General features: G+C 38.3%; 1 protein-coding gene across 2 annotated transcripts in view; it reads right to left on the reverse strand.

Moving 5' to 3' along the window:
• Window positions 1-43: 43 nt before the first annotated feature.
• Window positions 44-17,339, reverse strand: part of nptnb (neuroplastin b) — a 28,352-nt gene continuing 11,056 nt past the window's right edge. The window contains exons 2-9 of one of the 2 annotated variants that reach the window (XM_020640570.3): window positions 14,253-14,600; window positions 10,425-10,599; window positions 8,812-8,906; window positions 5,543-5,676; window positions 5,092-5,365; window positions 1,403-1,424; window positions 1,244-1,317; window positions 44-1,152 (exon numbers count right to left, since the gene is read on the reverse strand). In XM_020640570.3, coding sequence (XP_020496226.1) covers window positions 1,257-1,317; window positions 1,403-1,424; window positions 5,092-5,365; window positions 5,543-5,676; window positions 8,812-8,906; window positions 10,425-10,599; window positions 14,253-14,600 — 1,109 coding nt within the window. In that variant the 3' untranslated portion in view covers window positions 44-1,152; window positions 1,244-1,256. The remainder of the gene's footprint in view (window positions 1,153-1,243; window positions 1,318-1,402; window positions 1,425-5,091; window positions 5,366-5,542; window positions 5,677-8,811; window positions 8,907-10,424; window positions 10,600-14,252; window positions 14,601-17,339) is intronic. The other variant, XM_029281277.2, reaches the window with a different exon arrangement.

Consider the following 17,339-nt stretch of genomic DNA (forward strand, 5'->3'; position numbering starts at 1 on the left):
CAGATTTTCAATTTGGGCTGTTAGAAGACTCTGAAACAGAAAAGAATTTCAAACTTTTTATTCAGAAAAAAAATATTGGTCTCACTCATATGTTTGATCTTGGCTATATACTCTGGTCCCTCTGTTCCCACCTTGACGCAGGTCCATTTCCACCTCAACACACATGGGTACATTGTATTGAAACAGGAGTCATGCAGCTACAGCAGTGAATTTTGCTATGCCCGCTTCCAAGTGATTCCCACAATATTAAAGCTTCACTGAGTAAAACAAACTGCCCTCCATATATCTATTTAAGAATACATATTGCATAGGATTATAGCCATGCTATACAGTTAAAGAGAGAACAAAATAAAAAAATCAAAATCAACAAATGAAATTGGGAAATATAAAAAAAAATATCTTTTTACAGATTTCCTATCATTTGAACACTCATACTTAAACATACACAAGACACCTAAGTTACTCCGGAAAGAAAATAAAAATAATACACATCATTTTTGTTTAGATATTTAAACACACAGTAGTCATTTTCTGTAATCACTCTCAATAAAATGTAAATACTGCCAGTCTTTGAAGCCCTTGCTTCACAATTAAAGTTCTGTTAAAATTGGGCTTCACAAAATCAAACTTATTTAACTGACCATGATATGCTGTACAAATTCCAAGAATAAAACTAACTCTACATATATATGTATATATAAATATACATATATATATTAAATAGGGATGACTCCATAAAAAACATAGGTCATTTTAGATGCAAAAAAAGCCACATGAGGGATAACAACAGAAAAGGTCTATTCTGAGTATCCTATTGCGTAATCATCTTGCATGCATTGTACATGATATGTAATACAAAAGGGATCGCCTCATCTGAGGATACGATTAAATCAATAAAGGAGACACAAACAGCACATTAAAAATGTGTACACCTTTGTGGTGGTTTTAGTCATTATTCGTCATCCTGTAATCTCCATGTTAAGACTGAATAAGGCATGCTTAAGACAGCCATTATGTTCTTTTTGTTGCCAGTGTTATGCTGATATTGTTTCTCATAAAATGAGACAAGATATGCTTTTTTCAAAACTGCCTGGAGCTCCAACCACCTCTGACACCTTCTTGTAATCCAAAAACGCAGTTTAGCCATCTCATCTGTGAAGAGAAAATCAAGAGAAGGCGTGACTACGGATAATCCTTGCAGAGAGTTCTATTATTAGCCCCCATCCCTACAACAGTGTCTTACTTGAGTAAATTGCTTATTTCATATTCCTCTGGCGAATGTTTTTGTCCTTGTGGTTGTTTGTTGAATTTGTTTTCCTGGGAAAGAAGTAGTTATGATTTAGTGACCTTAAGGAAATAATAATTCAAATGCAAGAATAGGAATAAATAAGAAGATACTTACATTGGTCCCACTGGTTCATCATCTTTGGTATGGGAAGAAAACAGGAGAAAAAGAGAACATTAGTCACATATGAGATAAAGATCAGGAAAAAAACACAGCTTGCTTGATTCAGCACATACGTCTTTGCCTCTCAGACATTTTGACTTTGTTTTTCCAAAGCAGCCTTTAGTTGAGCTGTTAGAGACAGGTTACCAAATTCCTCAGTGAACATTAATATTTTGTGATGCTGCAGCTGAAAGCACAGATTGCTTTGAATACTGGTACAGCATAGTCGTGCACTGGTGGGAAGCTCTGACATCACAGACATGGGAGTCAGCTGCTGAACAGCTCTGTATGCACAGCCTTTGTTTCTGATAAACAGACTCTGAAGGAACACACTAAGCAAACATATCAGACTGAGTAGCTTCTTGTGGAAAAGGGTTTTTTAGACAATAGAGGTTCAGTGAAAATGGTCAGTAGTTTTTATATGCAGTAGAGGGGCTGAAATGTGGAGAAACATGTGGTACAGTCTTTAACATAACCACATCTTTAACGCCTTGCATTGTAAAACTTCCCATGCCATCTGATTCTCATGGGGTTTCTTTTCATTTCAGACCGAGCATATGTGGAGGAGGGTTACAGATGGCTCACTTAAAGCCATCTTTTAATTACACTCAGTAATTTCATAATGGTTTCGAATGAGCCTTGTATTTGGGTGTGATACTGTGACTGACTTGGCATAGAAATTTTATTCCCTTCAAGGCTTACCGTCAGCATCTAGACCTGTTATTTATTTATTAAATGCTAATTCCACTCATACTCTCATCTTTGATGATTTTCTCAGAGGGACCATATGAAATTGTAATTTTCAAGATACAGTAGTGCAATAACCACATTTACTACAAGGTGACTGTAAGACTGCTGGAAGAGGAACTGGTGAATAATAGTGGATATTGTTGTAGTGAGTGGCAGGTAGAAAATCAACAGCCTTCAGGGTTAACATGGTGGATGTTTTTTTGCATAAAGATGAACATGTGTCAACCACTTAATAACCATCACAGTGAGATTTTTCCCATGCAGTTATAAATCTGAGATTAGCAGCATTCCATGGAATTAAATGAAGAAGATTATGTATGCAGTTAATAATAATGTTTGTGAGACAAAAAATGGTTCTGTGATCACGTGTGGGAGGAACATCTGTGAGCATAAACCAGTGTTTCACACCTCATCTAAACACCACAAAAACAGTTTGTACTACAATGGCTTTGAAATCACATTACATTACGGATTTTTGTGTGTGTGGGGGGGGGGGGCAGCTGAACATTGACAATAGTCATAGTATTGTATCAAGATTTCATTTGTTTCAGTAAGCTGTTTATATAACTTAAAACAAACAGAATGTGGATTAAATTTTGATCTTAAAATGTGTGTTATTACATGAAGCGAGCCTGTATTTAGCAAATGATGATCATGCAGCAGATTCAGTCATTTTAGCATCTGGTTTTGGAATAGTGGATAGAAATGTCATTGTCTGTCTTAGAGCCCTTGGCCATGAAGAATGAAAGTGTTCAAACAGCTAAGCCATCAAGAGACTAAAATTCATAATGCAGGCAGACAGGGGAAAAAACCTCTGGGAATACGGGATGCTAAAAGGAAATTTCAGAGAGGCTGTGCATCATGAGCAGGGAGTCCTCATCCCTGATATGAATGTCGTAAACACAGCAAATATAATCCACCTTAATCGCTTCGTTTTTTCCGGTAGATGAAACCACACTACAGGCCATCGATGCACAGAGCTTACTTGAATTGTTTTTTCTGTGTGTGAGCATGTGTGTGCTCTAAAACCTTTTCAATTTTGTTTATTTGTTTATTTTTACGTTTGAAATTATTGACATTAAGAACACAACAAGGTTTGGGAAAAAAGTGATGTAGTGCTGGGTAATAATGTGAGTGACGTACTTTTAACTAAATGTGTTCAGATAGCTATTACGACCTCATATCTTAGGAACACAGTAAACAATTTGAACAATGAGTGACCATTTTTATCACATAATTGCGGTTTAGATTTATTTATACTGTTAAGAAATGGCAATTAAGTGTATTGTGAAGCTTTATAAAAACTACTGTGAACCTCATCAAATGATTGATTCTCATATAATCACGTTAATTTTTAATGTGTTCTAAGTGCGTATGCTGAATCTATTGAAGGAAATTGGAAAACATAAATTGCTTCACATGTTTAACCCCTGAAACATTGGGAACTAAATCATAGTATTCCTTACATATTTGACTTAATGAATGTTTTTTATGTAAATAAATTAATAAAGAGCAGAATTACACTGAAGCTCTATTTATTTATGTCAAACAACTGTTGCTCATTACTCATCATTAGTGGGGTTACTGTTGTGGTTTGTGTCTTGCGTGTGTGCATGTTTCATCCATTTGAAAAGGAAACAAAGCCATGAGTAGAGGTCAGACCAAACTGATTCACCTTTCATGATTGCTGGAAATGCCCCTGGGCGTTCTAGACATTTTGATCTTGCCACATTCTTATCCTGTGATTTTTTAACTTCCCTCTTAAGCACTGCCATATTAATGAATTAATCAAAAATCTGTTTTTGGTTGCAAACAAAGTCCTGCAGCTCTACATCAACCTGAATAGAGAATGTTTTGTTTTTTTATTCTGTAGTTTATATTAATAAACACAGGTCTTCCTGTATAAATAAAACGTTTATTCATAACCTTATCTATTAACATATTTATTTTTTGATTTTCTCATATATATGTATATATGTATATATAACGTATATATATATGTTATATTATATTACAACATATTGGAACATCTCTTGTCATTTGAGAGGGATTCATATTTTTGTTTTAACTGAATGTAAATTAAGATTATACAAGATGTTATTAGCAAACAACAGCCACATTTACCTAATAAAAGTGAACCGAATCAAGGCATGCTGGGGGTTTAGATATTATTAAATGCAATAAAAAAAATCACAGACTCGTTTTTTTTAATGCGGATTATTAACTTTTTGTGTATTTGTTTGTTTTGTTTTTAGGAAAAATCATGTTAGGGCTTTTTTTTTTTAAAGATTATGACTCCTGAGCGATATATGCAATTTAAGTTCATCCCAAAACATTTGTCTACTACCACCAATGGATTTCTACCATAAGAATTTGAGTTAGAAAAGGAAATGATTTTCATGAACATAAACATAATTTACTGTGTTAATATGAGAGCAGAGATAATCCTCATAATGTTCGTTATGTTTTGGATGGACTGTAGGCTAATAGAAACATACAAAAATCTCCAAAACCATGCGGGTTCACTCACTTACCACCAGTTAAGATTATGTTGCCATTTGGAAAGAATGGGAAGGGAAAACAATAGTAACCAATCATGTTATGAAGTTGCCTTCAGGCTACATTTTGATAACCCCAAACATGTTTATTAACTCAGCTATTTCCATGAAAAGAAACTTGCTGTTTCCATTGATGTAAGAGCAGCACACATCAACTCTCTGAAAAAACTTAAATGCTTATAGAAAAGACCTGACACAAGATAACAACCTGAACTCCTGAAAGGATTGAAATTGGAGTATTGCTAATTGAACATAAACAATGACATTAATTAACAACTTTCATAATGAGTTACATGTAAGTAGTCAATGCTACTAAGTGAGGAAAAGCTTGCTTACCATCAATGAAGTCGTCAGGCTTCTTGCGTTTCTCGTATACAACGATGATGACAACAAGGATGATAATTTCTGCGAGCACACCAAGGAAGGGCCAAAGCGGCGCAAGGTGACTGCGCACCCGCAGTATTGTGGTCTGAGCAGTGTTTCCAATCACATTACTGGCATTGCACTGGTATACTCCAGGGTCTGTTTTTATATCCAGGTTAATTATGTTGAGCTCTGTGTAGTTGTCTCTGCTAGTGATGAAGAAGCGTCCAGTAGAGTTGTCAATGTCCTGAAACACAAAGATAATTTCTCAAGTTCATTACAATGAAAACGTTATAGCATTGCCTCTATTGTGGCAATGTATCATAGGTGCACATATGTCTTTCTTTATCTATCTGTGCCTGTTGATTTATTTATTTATATTGAACTATATTGATTAATGTTTATTTATTAACCATAGTCATACCGTGTAGGATGTGCCATCCATTTTACGCCATGCCCAGGTGGGATGTGGGTAACCAACGGATTTGCAGTACATCATTGCATCTTCCCCCTCGTTTTTATTCTCACTCCTCTTGTGGCCAGTGACATCAGGTTTTGCTGGACAGGTGAAATAAATAAATAAAGCTGATCATTAGCTGATTTGGCAGAGGTAACACACACAATGGGCTATTGTAACTCCTAACAGATGGCATGAATATGGGAAGCATGATTGGCTGTCCTGGCTATAGTAATACTGTGTGTTATTCAGATATCTGTGAGAGGACTGTAATTAAGAGTCTCTATAGAAGGATTGATTCACTGAAGCTGCCTGGTTCGCTTTGAATTTCCAATAACTTTGAGCTACTGGAGTCAAGAAAAGCATAGTTAACAGGCTCTTTTTGTCTTGCGCTGGGGATATTTTCTACATTCATACGCCTCACAATGCATCATTTAGTTCAAGTGACATCATCTTTGTTTCGCATACAAAGCTTGCTGAATTGGTTTCCAACTTTTTCTGACTATATCTTCAATTGACTACACCATCATCTCATATTTTCTTTTCTTGTTGCCATTTTTCTTTAAGAAGTTAGAATACAAAGGGGGATTTCATTTGTATTCTAAGAGTGTTTTTGGGTCACTTTTTACTTAGCACAAATTATTTGTCTTTTCAAAATAAAGCTCCTAAAAGTATTGAACATAGGAGTGATGCCCAAAGCTTTTTAATGAAGAGATATTTTTGTAACTCTCCTTTTGGTACTATTTATATTATACTAGACTAGTTGTTGGTTTTGATGTCTTATGTTTAGCGGAGATTAGAGACAAAATAATCCCATGCAACTGTCCACCATGTCAAGACAAAGACTTGCCTAAAAGTATGGGTGGACTACAGCTGTTAAAACACAGCTCTAATTTGGCATTGCTGTTATTTTCTGAGCATACACAACCCCACCACCAAACCCCAGAGAAATGGACTTATATTATACTCTGGGAGAGATAAAGTATTTCAGTACAATACATAATGAGGTCATGGAAGAGGGGGATCAGTATGTTATGAGCTTCCAGATGTTCCCATTGAAATTATTCCACTGTGAATTCCACAAAAGAGATGTTGAGCACAAGAAAACCAATGTGAATTGGCTCTGATTAATGAAAAGACTGATAATAAAAATTCAGCACAAAGATTTTAAATTCTATAAATTCAGTCATATGTCATGCATGAAGCACTGCAACAGATGCCAAGTCAAACTGATCCATAAAATGAACAGTCTTTCCCAAAGGTGAGACGGACACGCTGTGTAACTCTGCTCAGCATCAAGTAGATAACTGTTCCTTCTTTTCCACTAATCCCCAAAATTACAATAATTCCATCCATGCAATTAAGCAAGATACAGTAGAGGCCTGGAGTGCACATTTTTCAGCTATGCACCGATAGTAGAGCAAGAGGGGTCTGAGCTCTTTGGTGACATCATCCCGCTCTAATTATGGTGCACTCGTGCTCCCTGAGCAGGAGTGGTCTAGTTTGTTGCTTATCGTGACTGCATTATGTCAGTGAGTGACAGCACAGAGACAGCCCTCAGAGTGGTGCTAAAACAGGCAGAAACCTCAATTTCACACTCCTGACTGTGCTTACAATGATCTCTATTCTGACTGTGCAAGACAGAGGTGATGTGACACATGACTGTGAGAGGGATGTGCGAAAGGAGGAGCAGGCCAAAGCTGCCAGAAAAAAGGAAAAAAGAAAAAGAAAAAAGCTGATTAAGATAACTTTGTTGTTACATACTGTATGTTAGAGGAACATTCAATCCTTCATGAGTTGTTTGTATGTGTATGTTTGTGTCTTTGATTTGTGTTTAATTCTTGAACCTTGGGCTACATTTATTTTTTGAGAGTAAAATCTGAATGAACTGTTCATGTGAAAACATTTTATAGAGCAATATACTTCAGATTTCCTTAAAACCAGAAATATGAATCTGTGGTAAGCTTAGTATCACAGACAATAAAGTCCACTGCCTGCCACAGAGATGGCGGGGACTGGATTCCAAGCCTTAATCCTACAACATCACAGAACCCTCCATCTGTTGCCTCTGAGCCGAGTCCTGCAAGGATGACTGTGCCAAGGACACTGTAGGCGAGGGATCTCAGTGAACTGCTGCCAGAAGCGCATTGCAAAGCTGGCTAGCATAACAGTGGGCTTGCTACCTGGGTCAGAAAAGATCTCAAACACCTCTAGAAAATCTCAAGTGCTTTTAAGAACTGAAGAGATATTTAGTTTAGGTTCAGCAGTGGTCCCCACTCTTGATGTCAAACAGTCTGTTGTTTAAAAAAAATAAAAGACCGTAAGTCATTCAATGTAGAAGGACAGAATCATTCATCATCAGTTAGTTAAAAGACTGACTTTGTTCTCCAGGGGACAGATAGCAAGCCTCAACAGTCACAAGCCTGCAGTCTAGTGATGGCTAGGACCCTTCAGTTTGAATGGCAAAAGTCCCATCATCTCACGATCCAGTGAAAGCATTGCACACACGGTCATCACCCATGTTATGCAATCAGGCAGTGTTTTAAGACAGCCAGGGAATAAGAGGCAGGGCATGCTCAGTATGCACTACAGCCAAGCCACAGCAAATTGGCTTAGCACTACACACGAGCAAGCTTCTCTTGAACAGGGTTTCACTTGGCCTTTGTCAGGGAAGATTCTTTATTCAAGTGGATTACTTCGTTGTCAGCTTGAATGAAACCAACATTGTATTTCTTCAGTCAGTATTTAAGCCATATACTGTCTTTGTTAACTGTCTTACTAAAACCACATTTTTTTTTAAATATTAAGCTTATTTACAAACTTAAATCATCAATTTCTATCTAGGTTTTTAAGAGGTATAACGGTGCTTAAAGATACTTTCTAGTGAGCTTTTGGTTTGCATGTTTTTGTGAACATGTGCTGTGTGCCCGTCTATTTCACTAGACTGTTCTCAGTGAGAGCCTCCGGATTGCCCCGTCATCACCGCTGCACTAGATGATCACAAACATCTTTGTAAACAAGGACTCTCTTCACAGAGCTTTTGGGGTTAACTTTTTGAGGACAACATAATCTCTCAGTTTTTCAATAGGATAACACAGATGGCATGAGTCAAATCTTAATTCAAGTGTCAGCTTTTTTTGATATACATTTAATTATAATGAAAGGAATCAATTGTTATCATTTTTTGAACACGAGCAACAATGATCAGTTTTAACATTATCACAGGTGAAACTTACCTTTTACTTCGATTGTTGCATTTGCATTTGGAGCCATGCCAAATGTGTAAACACACATGTATTCCCCAGAGACATCTGCCCGTGGCTTAGTGATCCTACGACAAAACACAAAAACACAGACTTATTCCAAAACTTTAATTTACCAGTCACTTACACTGAAAGTAGTCAAGTAAATAAAGTCAACTAATTTCAGTTGAACTCTAGTAATTACTTTGGACTACAGCAGTGAAAGCTCGAGGGGCATGCAAGGCCAAGGGAGACAAAACGCTGGCATAATGCTGTTATATTACGGAACAGCAGCTCTGGATTCTGCAGGAAAGGGCACCACAGGCATTTTAGCTGTAATCTTCAGAGTATCACTGATGTAATGTGACAAGGAAGTGACCAATTGGTCTTATCTTGTGGCAAGGGAGAGTCTGTGGTATGTCTACAGGGGTGACAGTAACTTTGTGCTCCAATGGTTATACTGTGTGACAGCAGGAACTAACGACTAGTTGGTACCTTAGGCTATAGTCATTTTTTTGTAATTGGGTACATAGGTATATTTCTATTCTTAGCTTAAGGCAGTGAGATGCTGTGTCATATTTTGAAAAAAAAAACAAATAGACAGAAAGCCCAGTAGTTGCCTCAACATTAATGGTCAGGGGAGATTTAAAATTGAAACCACATCAGCAGTATTCTTAAAAAACTCTGCATCACCTATAATTTCTTAGAATGTAACACATCATGTTGAACAGCCATCTGCTGCGATAGTTTACGGATCAAAAATTACGAGAAAAAGCAGCAAGGCTCAAAAAATAAAGATGACCTTCAACTACTGTCCCAGAAAGAATAATTCTAATAATTCACAATGTGTTACAGTGTGAGAAAAGAGTCAAAGATCAGCTGGAGATTCATATGTGCCTGTGTATCTATAGAAAATCCTATTCAGACGTTTTCAAGGAGCGGTATTTAAGTCCCTTCAATCCGAATGTAGTGGAGCCGTAATAGGGGGACCAAGTGATTCCCACTCTGTACCTTCTCGGCGGTAGTAATAGAGGCGTTATAAAGGTGAAATTGGATCAGCTGAGCAAGCGGGGGCCCACAGCGGTGTGTGTATGTGGAGCTTCCGCTTTGCCATGCTTCTGCAACACCAAGACGGCTGAGCTTAGTTAAGCTTAGTTAAATTTCAACCTCAGTGAGTGACCGGTGGGATGAGGAGGACTAGTGCTGGCTTTAGAGATGGAAATTAATGTTGAAATTATTAAACAAACATTTTTTCATTCAAACATTCTCTCTTTTATTTTATTCTTCTCATTAATTTTAACGCTATAACATTTGCTTTAAACAACTAATCATTCTAATATGTTTACTTAAGTACAATGTGTCTGGACAATGGCCAAAACATGCTGTAGCCTGCCTTTTCTCAGTTAAGTCCTACTCCAATTTTTTTTTCCATAATTTTTCCAGACCTCCATAGTGTAGTGATTGGATAGCCACTTCTATTTATGAAAGTTGTAGATAACGAAGCTAAATTATCATTACATTGACATAGCTGGAAGATGTTGTTGTCTTCATTGTCCACCCTCCCAAAGCATGTCCTACCTACTATATTGAGGCAAGCTGTTTATCACCTGTACAACGTGCTCCTGTGCTCTGTCCGTGTATTGGTGATCTCCTTTCCGTTCTTCATCCAGAAGCTTTCCTGGTGCGGGGTATGTGCAGTGGTGAGGTTACACTGCAGGGTGACTGGTTTGCTAGCGCTGTCCGCTGACAGGATGATCTGATCAGTGGCATTGATCTTTGGTTCTGGAAGACAGAGACAGTCAAACCTTATCACAGAACTGGGACTCAATGCTGTTTAAATGCTTCCGTCCATGCTTTAGTAGCTGTGGGCTATATGCTGTTTATATACAATCTGTGTAGGAGGGTGTCTATGAAGTGAAGACAGAAGTGAACACACAAATAAGAATAAAAGACACATCAAATACGTGACATAACTGCAATGTATGGTCAGATTAATTTACATTTAGTGTAATAATCAGTAATATGGTTATAATTAAGTTAATTGACAGACTTTGTGTGTAAACGCTTATTTTCTGAAGAAGAACAGTAATACATTTAAATACTACATTTGCATTCAGATCCCAGAAACTGTCTGATATTTAAAAAAAAAAATGTATGTTATAATATTATGTCTGATTATCTTCATACTCGTAATTTACATGTGCACAGTCTTCATAAGTATGTTTAACAGAAAATATACAATAACTGATAACACAAGTTATTTTTTCAATGTTACACTGTAACAGAGCAAACTGACTGGGCGCTCAAACATCTGTGTCATTAGAATATTGAAGTAGAGAAGCCATGTATTTGAGATCTGAGCTGAAGATTGTTGTAATATTGAACAGTCTTTTGACATTTTACATGACTGTTGTGGGACTACCTTGATTACTTCACCTGCTAAATCTACTCATTACTGCACAATACTACGGTCCATTTCTCAAGGACATCTGGGGAAGCAGGAGGTGCCATCTGAGAGTGTGGCGTCCTTCGCACTGCCTTGAGTTGTAAGCAGGAAGGCTTCTCCGCCCTGCCCCCTCTCCTTCTTCCCCTCCTCCTCCTCCAGGGCGGGCCAACCATGGCAAGGATGGAGCCCCCGAGGGGAGGAGCAGAGAGGAGACGCATCATAATCCTAATACTGGCTGTTACACGGCCACTAGGAGAGCAGAAGGGAGGAGAAGGGGAAAGCTTGGCTACTGACACCAAATGTGACGTTTCAGCATTGATGACACCTCCTTCTTGCAATTCTGTATTCTGTAAAGCAAAAGGGATATCTCTTCTCCACCCCACTTCCACCCCACCCCCCACTAAGCAGAACTACATGTACTATTAATAGTATCTTTGAGACATGCATACCCGCACAACATGAGGTACATAAATTAACATTTTGCAAACACGGCACAGTGGTCCTTGGGCATTTTAACCAGAAGGTTGTTTGTAGGACACCTTGTCACGACTTAAAATGTGGTCACTGCTGAATAATGTATCACTGTATCAGAGCGTAACCACAGTACAACTGTCCTCAGTGACCCAAGAATGTAAGATGTAGTGAAGCCTTAGCCACCCTTTGTCTAATATAATACTGTACTGTATTTAAACTGGTATTTTATCCAATTATCTGTCAAATATTATTTTTGAGAAGTGCATTATATTATTTGCACAAACATGTTTTGTCATCCTTAAATTATCTGCTTCCTTAGAGTGACAGTTTTGTTTTTATTGAGCCGCATGCTGCTTCATTATGCCAAAATGTATTAAATCAATTAGCTAAGTAGCTGAGACATAGTAAACTACTTGGCAAGGCCTTTATTCAGGGGTAAATAATTTCCCTGGAAGACAAGGCAGTCCTCAAATCATAATTTTGATTTAGATTACATAAGTAGAGGTTCCCTGCCAGAGCCATGTCTAGGTAATTGTTTTGGAACAATGAAAACACTAACCCTTCTGAGCATACGGATGAGCTTCATCATTTCAGTCACTTTTTTAATAATGAATTTCAATTTTTTTATTACATTACTATGTTTACCTTTAAACAACACCCTTTTGTCGTATACTTAACAATACAAAGAGTTGATCCTTATAAACCTTTTTGACTGTTTTAAAAAGTAAAGTGGTACAAAAGCTTTTTTTGCTTTTAGTGTACAGTACACTAAAACATCTTGAAGTGATACTTCATACCAAATCTATTTGTATGCAATTTAAAAAAAATTGCCTTCCTTTCCTAAAATGTCCAGCTATTCCTGCCTTTTTTTGAGTTTCATACTTAAAAGTTAGATTTGGTAAGGTTATCACTTTAAGCACATGTAGAAAGAGCATGCATTTATGCTTAGTTCATGTTGTTGTTATTGTTATTGATCTTTTCTGGGCAGTGATTTGACTGTAGTATTACATGCACTTAAGAATCCCCTTGTCAAAAAAGTATCTAATCAAAACGTTAGTAGCCTTAAGTATTTTTCATAAACACGCTGACCATGCTGCGATTTATGAAGAGCAATTCACAAAGTAAATAAAGCAAAAGGACCTAAACCAAACAGTCAAACTTTACCCAGCTACATACTATACATTCATATAAATGTGCTATTATGAATAGCCTATTATATACATGTAAAAAAATTAATATTACATGTATATTGGAGGGACATTTTATTCTTCAGTAATGACAGAATATATATAATGAGGACTTAAATTGCAAGTTTGATACACTACACTGTGCCAGCCAAGTAGGAAGCAAGTACAGTAAATGTGAGATGTGACCAGCCTCTGTCCTTTTAACTTCTTATAATAGATAAATAACTTATCAGGTAGTGCTCATTTAGATTCACAGTCCAATCAGAGAAGCCAGAAAGGATCTTACTCCTCTAAGCTTCTCGGAGAGCTTCACTATGACTAACAACATTCCACATCTCCTTTTGCTCCAGTGGGCAGAGCACTGAAGCATGTCTAGATTACAAGGGTTCTGTTGAAATGCAGATGGTTCGATTGTTTGTATGCATAGAGCAGAGGGTTAAAAGATATAATGTCATTACTGATTCACACTCACATGCTGAATGGCTGAGAAGGCACAAGGTTACAAAGTGCACAGGCAAGTCCAGAGAGGCTGTGTTGAAAAAGTGATTTCTTTTTCTCATCTGCAACAGAAATGAGACACTCACAGCCCTCACGTGGTCTTGCCCTGTATTGTATTACCACACACAAATTTGAAAGCAGAAAATATTTGCTTTTATCAGGTGAGAGTTGACAGCAGGAATCACTCTTTCACATCTTACAGATCCCTCCTTGTGTCTTCTTACAGCTCCATTTACGCTGTTCCCAGAGTAAGAAAGTTACATCAAAAGCAATATTACTTCAAAGCACCACTAGCTGTCTGATGACTTTTACCAGGCAGGGCTTTGAAGTAAATAAAACAATCCAGGCAATGCAACAGATACAACATAGTGTTAGGGGAGTTGGTATCACATGTATATCCAAGAATAGGAAATGGGTAAAATTAGGATACATAGAAAAAGATAATGATCAAGATATTATTAAAGGACACATGAGACAGTAAGAACAAAAAGTCTGGTGTGGGTGGAAAGATGAAACTTTAGATAGAGACTTGAAAGTTCTGGGTTTGTGGTCATTAGCTACAAGATGCTCAAGGGATTTATGAAGAGACAGGGAGATTAAAACAAAACTAAAAAGGACTCCACTTGCATAAATCATTTTTGTTAATTAGATTTTTTTTTTTTCCAAATTTTACAATTACAATATTTACTAGCATGAAAGGTGTTCAATTTTTGCCGGGCCAGGAGACGCTGTGTTTAGCTTGGGCGGTTGCTTTTAGGGACTGGAGTGGTTGGGACAAGGGAATACAAGTTCCTTTACCATCTAGGTACTACGGGACATAGACCACTCACTCTGTAGCACCGAAATGGTGGCCTGGGCCCGGATCCAGGTGTTGGCAGGGTTTTCTCGGAGCTCATTGCGTCTTTTGTCGTTGCTAGCCCGACACTCATAGGTCCCAGAGTCTTCCAGTGTGAGGCGCGTGACGCCGAGCACACTAACCCCATTGGCGCCGTAGGCGGTGTTGATGGATACCCGACGCTTGCGGGCTCCGTCCCACAGCAGCTTGAAGGAGTCAGCTCGGTTGATTTCAGCATACCACCACTGGATCTCTGGGGTGGGGTTACCGATCACGTCGCAGTACAGCTCAAAGGTGTCCCCCGTGAGCTTAGTCTCAGACATTGGCGACTTCACAAACCCAGCTGGAGAGGACAAGTGTATCGAGATAGCAGAGAAGGAAAAGGTAAAAGAGGGTTAGAGCAGTAGAAAGGTGTGAAAAGGCCATAGACTGTTAATATTACTGGACAAACCCTGACACGTCTGTTACATAGGAAGGAAATGAGTCCAATTGACAGCCACATTCATATTGGATTTGCAGTCTCAGCCTAACTTCGGATCAACCTAGCAACAGCAGTAAGGCGGGACCGGCGGGACTTAACTCCGCCCATTCAGTTCGACGTTAGCAGTCCACTTGACAACATAGCTAACGGCTACGGCTGCTGTAATCCCCTACGGCTTTCCTGCTCGTCCTGAGAAAACTCTATAAACAGTTTCAATTCCTGTGGTAAAAACAGGCTTTTTTGGCTGTGGGCTTATGGCATTGGCTTCATTTTTCGAGACCGGAGGTTGCCCCTTGGAAAAGGCCCAGGGATGGAGAAAGAAATTAAATAAGATCAGTGTACATGGATGCAAAAGAAAGATTGATTAAAGGCAACAGAAAAAGCAAGGTGATAGGTGGAAAAAGAAAAGATTAATGATTGTCCATTGAATGTCAGGAATCCCTGCCCCAGCAAGGCCATAGAGCCTTCAGTCACAGTCATAGTCAACCAGTCCAAAGTCTATTCCCTTTCATATTGTCACCTTCTTTCTCACATTTAACTTTATAAAACAAAGAAATTATCTTCAAAGCTTATCATTGCTGCACTCATGCTACAGTACATTAAATTCATCATAGAACACAAAATATTTATTGAGGGGGGAATCTGTGCATTTAAACTGAGTTTAATCAGTTTCCGTAAAGTTTTGTTAATCAGAGCCTAGTCAAGTAGCTGAAAAATCACACTGCTATTCCATGCTCACTTTATAGCCACAATCAGTAGCATTACACACACTTGACCCCAATGAAATGAATAAGAACACTGCATTGAAAATCGTGCAATTTGTCAAAATCAGTGGCTTGGAAATGTTCCCCTTGAGCTTAAGTCTTGCTGACACCACCCTGTCGGAGGAATGAATGTCACTTTTGAGTCACTGAACCTACCGAAATTAAAGAGATACAAAATTGTTGATTCCTCGGCATACTGTGTATCGTCAGTCAAAGAAAGTGTGAGGTTATTTCCCACCACCAAAGATGTAGAAAATCTGGTCAATTGATTCTTAAAAGTGATTCAGATTTTGACCAATGGTATATGTTCGTCCCATTGTGTGTGGGTTTGTATACATTTTTATGAAATATTAATACATTTTTTGATATGCTACTTCAATTTCCAAAAAATCGTTAATCCTTTTTCTTAATCCTGTTGCTCTATTGAGTATCACATGCATCTGGAGCATACACTATACGGAGGGTCTAGGATGTGGGATACACCCTTGACACATCTGTAACAAGGCTAACATACAGACGGACATCAACGAACAATTAAAGGGATACTTCACCCATATGCATTAAGCTTTGTATCATTAGAAACCTGGTAGTATTTTTGAATGGCCATGCATCTTGCCCTCATTTTCCCCTGAGATGGGAAATCTTTGTATTTCTAAGTCTGAAAAGAAGCTTCCAGTGACGCAAAATGACGATTTTTGCGTCACTGGAAGCTGTTGCAGTCAGCGGGGTGAAACTACAACGCTAGTTCTTCATATTTTCGACCACTGAAGCTACAGACCTATCACAGATCAGTGGGTGGGAACTCACTCCCAGAATCGAAACTTAACGTCCGCCATATTGCTTGGAAGCTATGCTAACAGGCTCTATGGAGAAAGCTGATAATGGCAAAAAAATATAAATATAGTGGTGAGATGGCTGCTCCCGACAGGCCGTTCTTGTGTTTTGGCTGCTGCGACAGCTGGCCGCCGGGGTCGCCGCAACGCAAGACCAGCCTGTCGGCAGCAACCGTCTCGCGGCTATATTGCTGGCCGCCGCCGGCCGCTTCTAGCTCAGCAGCCGAGACATAAGGCTTGCCTGTCGGCGGTGGTGAGGACGAGGAGCCCGGGCCGGCTCGAGCTGGGGCGGACTGGTAGTGTCGGTGCTCTAACTGTTTGCCTATGGACACAGACATAAGAGTCTGTTTTCTGCCAGGAATTTCCAAGATCAATTCTGGAAGAAATCTCTGAATCAGTTGAGGAAATGGCCTTATGTGTTAAATATGTCTGTAAATGTTTTTATTACTATATTTCTACTGCTATATTGTATATTTTGGAGAAACTGTAATGATCGAATTTCCCTCTGGGATTAATAAAGTATTTCTGATTCTGATTCTTAACTAGAGGAGCTTAGTGGGAGTGGCCTGCAGTGCTGTGCATTCTGGGATTTGGTGTCTTTCATCCACATGAGCCAAAAAGACACTTTCTGCCTTTTCTCGGCCAAGAAGACACCAACTTCAAAATGTATTTCACATTTCAACTACATGTATGACCCAATGTAAATACAGATTCATGTTTCAAAGGGTGAAGTATCCCTTTAAGTCAACATTTGCATGCCCTTCATGTCATTGGAAAGGAGTAACTAAAAAGCACCTGTGCAGATAACCCACAGCTTTTGTGCCATTCTCTAGAATTCTTGATATTGTAGCACGTTAAACAACACTTCTCAAATATATGAAATTAAAATGTGGACGTTAGTTTTAAGTCTATTCTAAATTGTGATTATACAAATATCTGAATGGAACAAAAATGTAAAACGTCTACAATAAATGCCAATCATCACAGTAAGTTTTCTGTCGCAA

This window comes from Labrus bergylta, chromosome 3 (assembly GCF_963930695.1).
Source record: "Labrus bergylta chromosome 3, fLabBer1.1, whole genome shotgun sequence".
Lineage (NCBI taxonomy): Eukaryota > Metazoa > Chordata > Actinopteri > Labriformes > Labridae > Labrus > Labrus bergylta.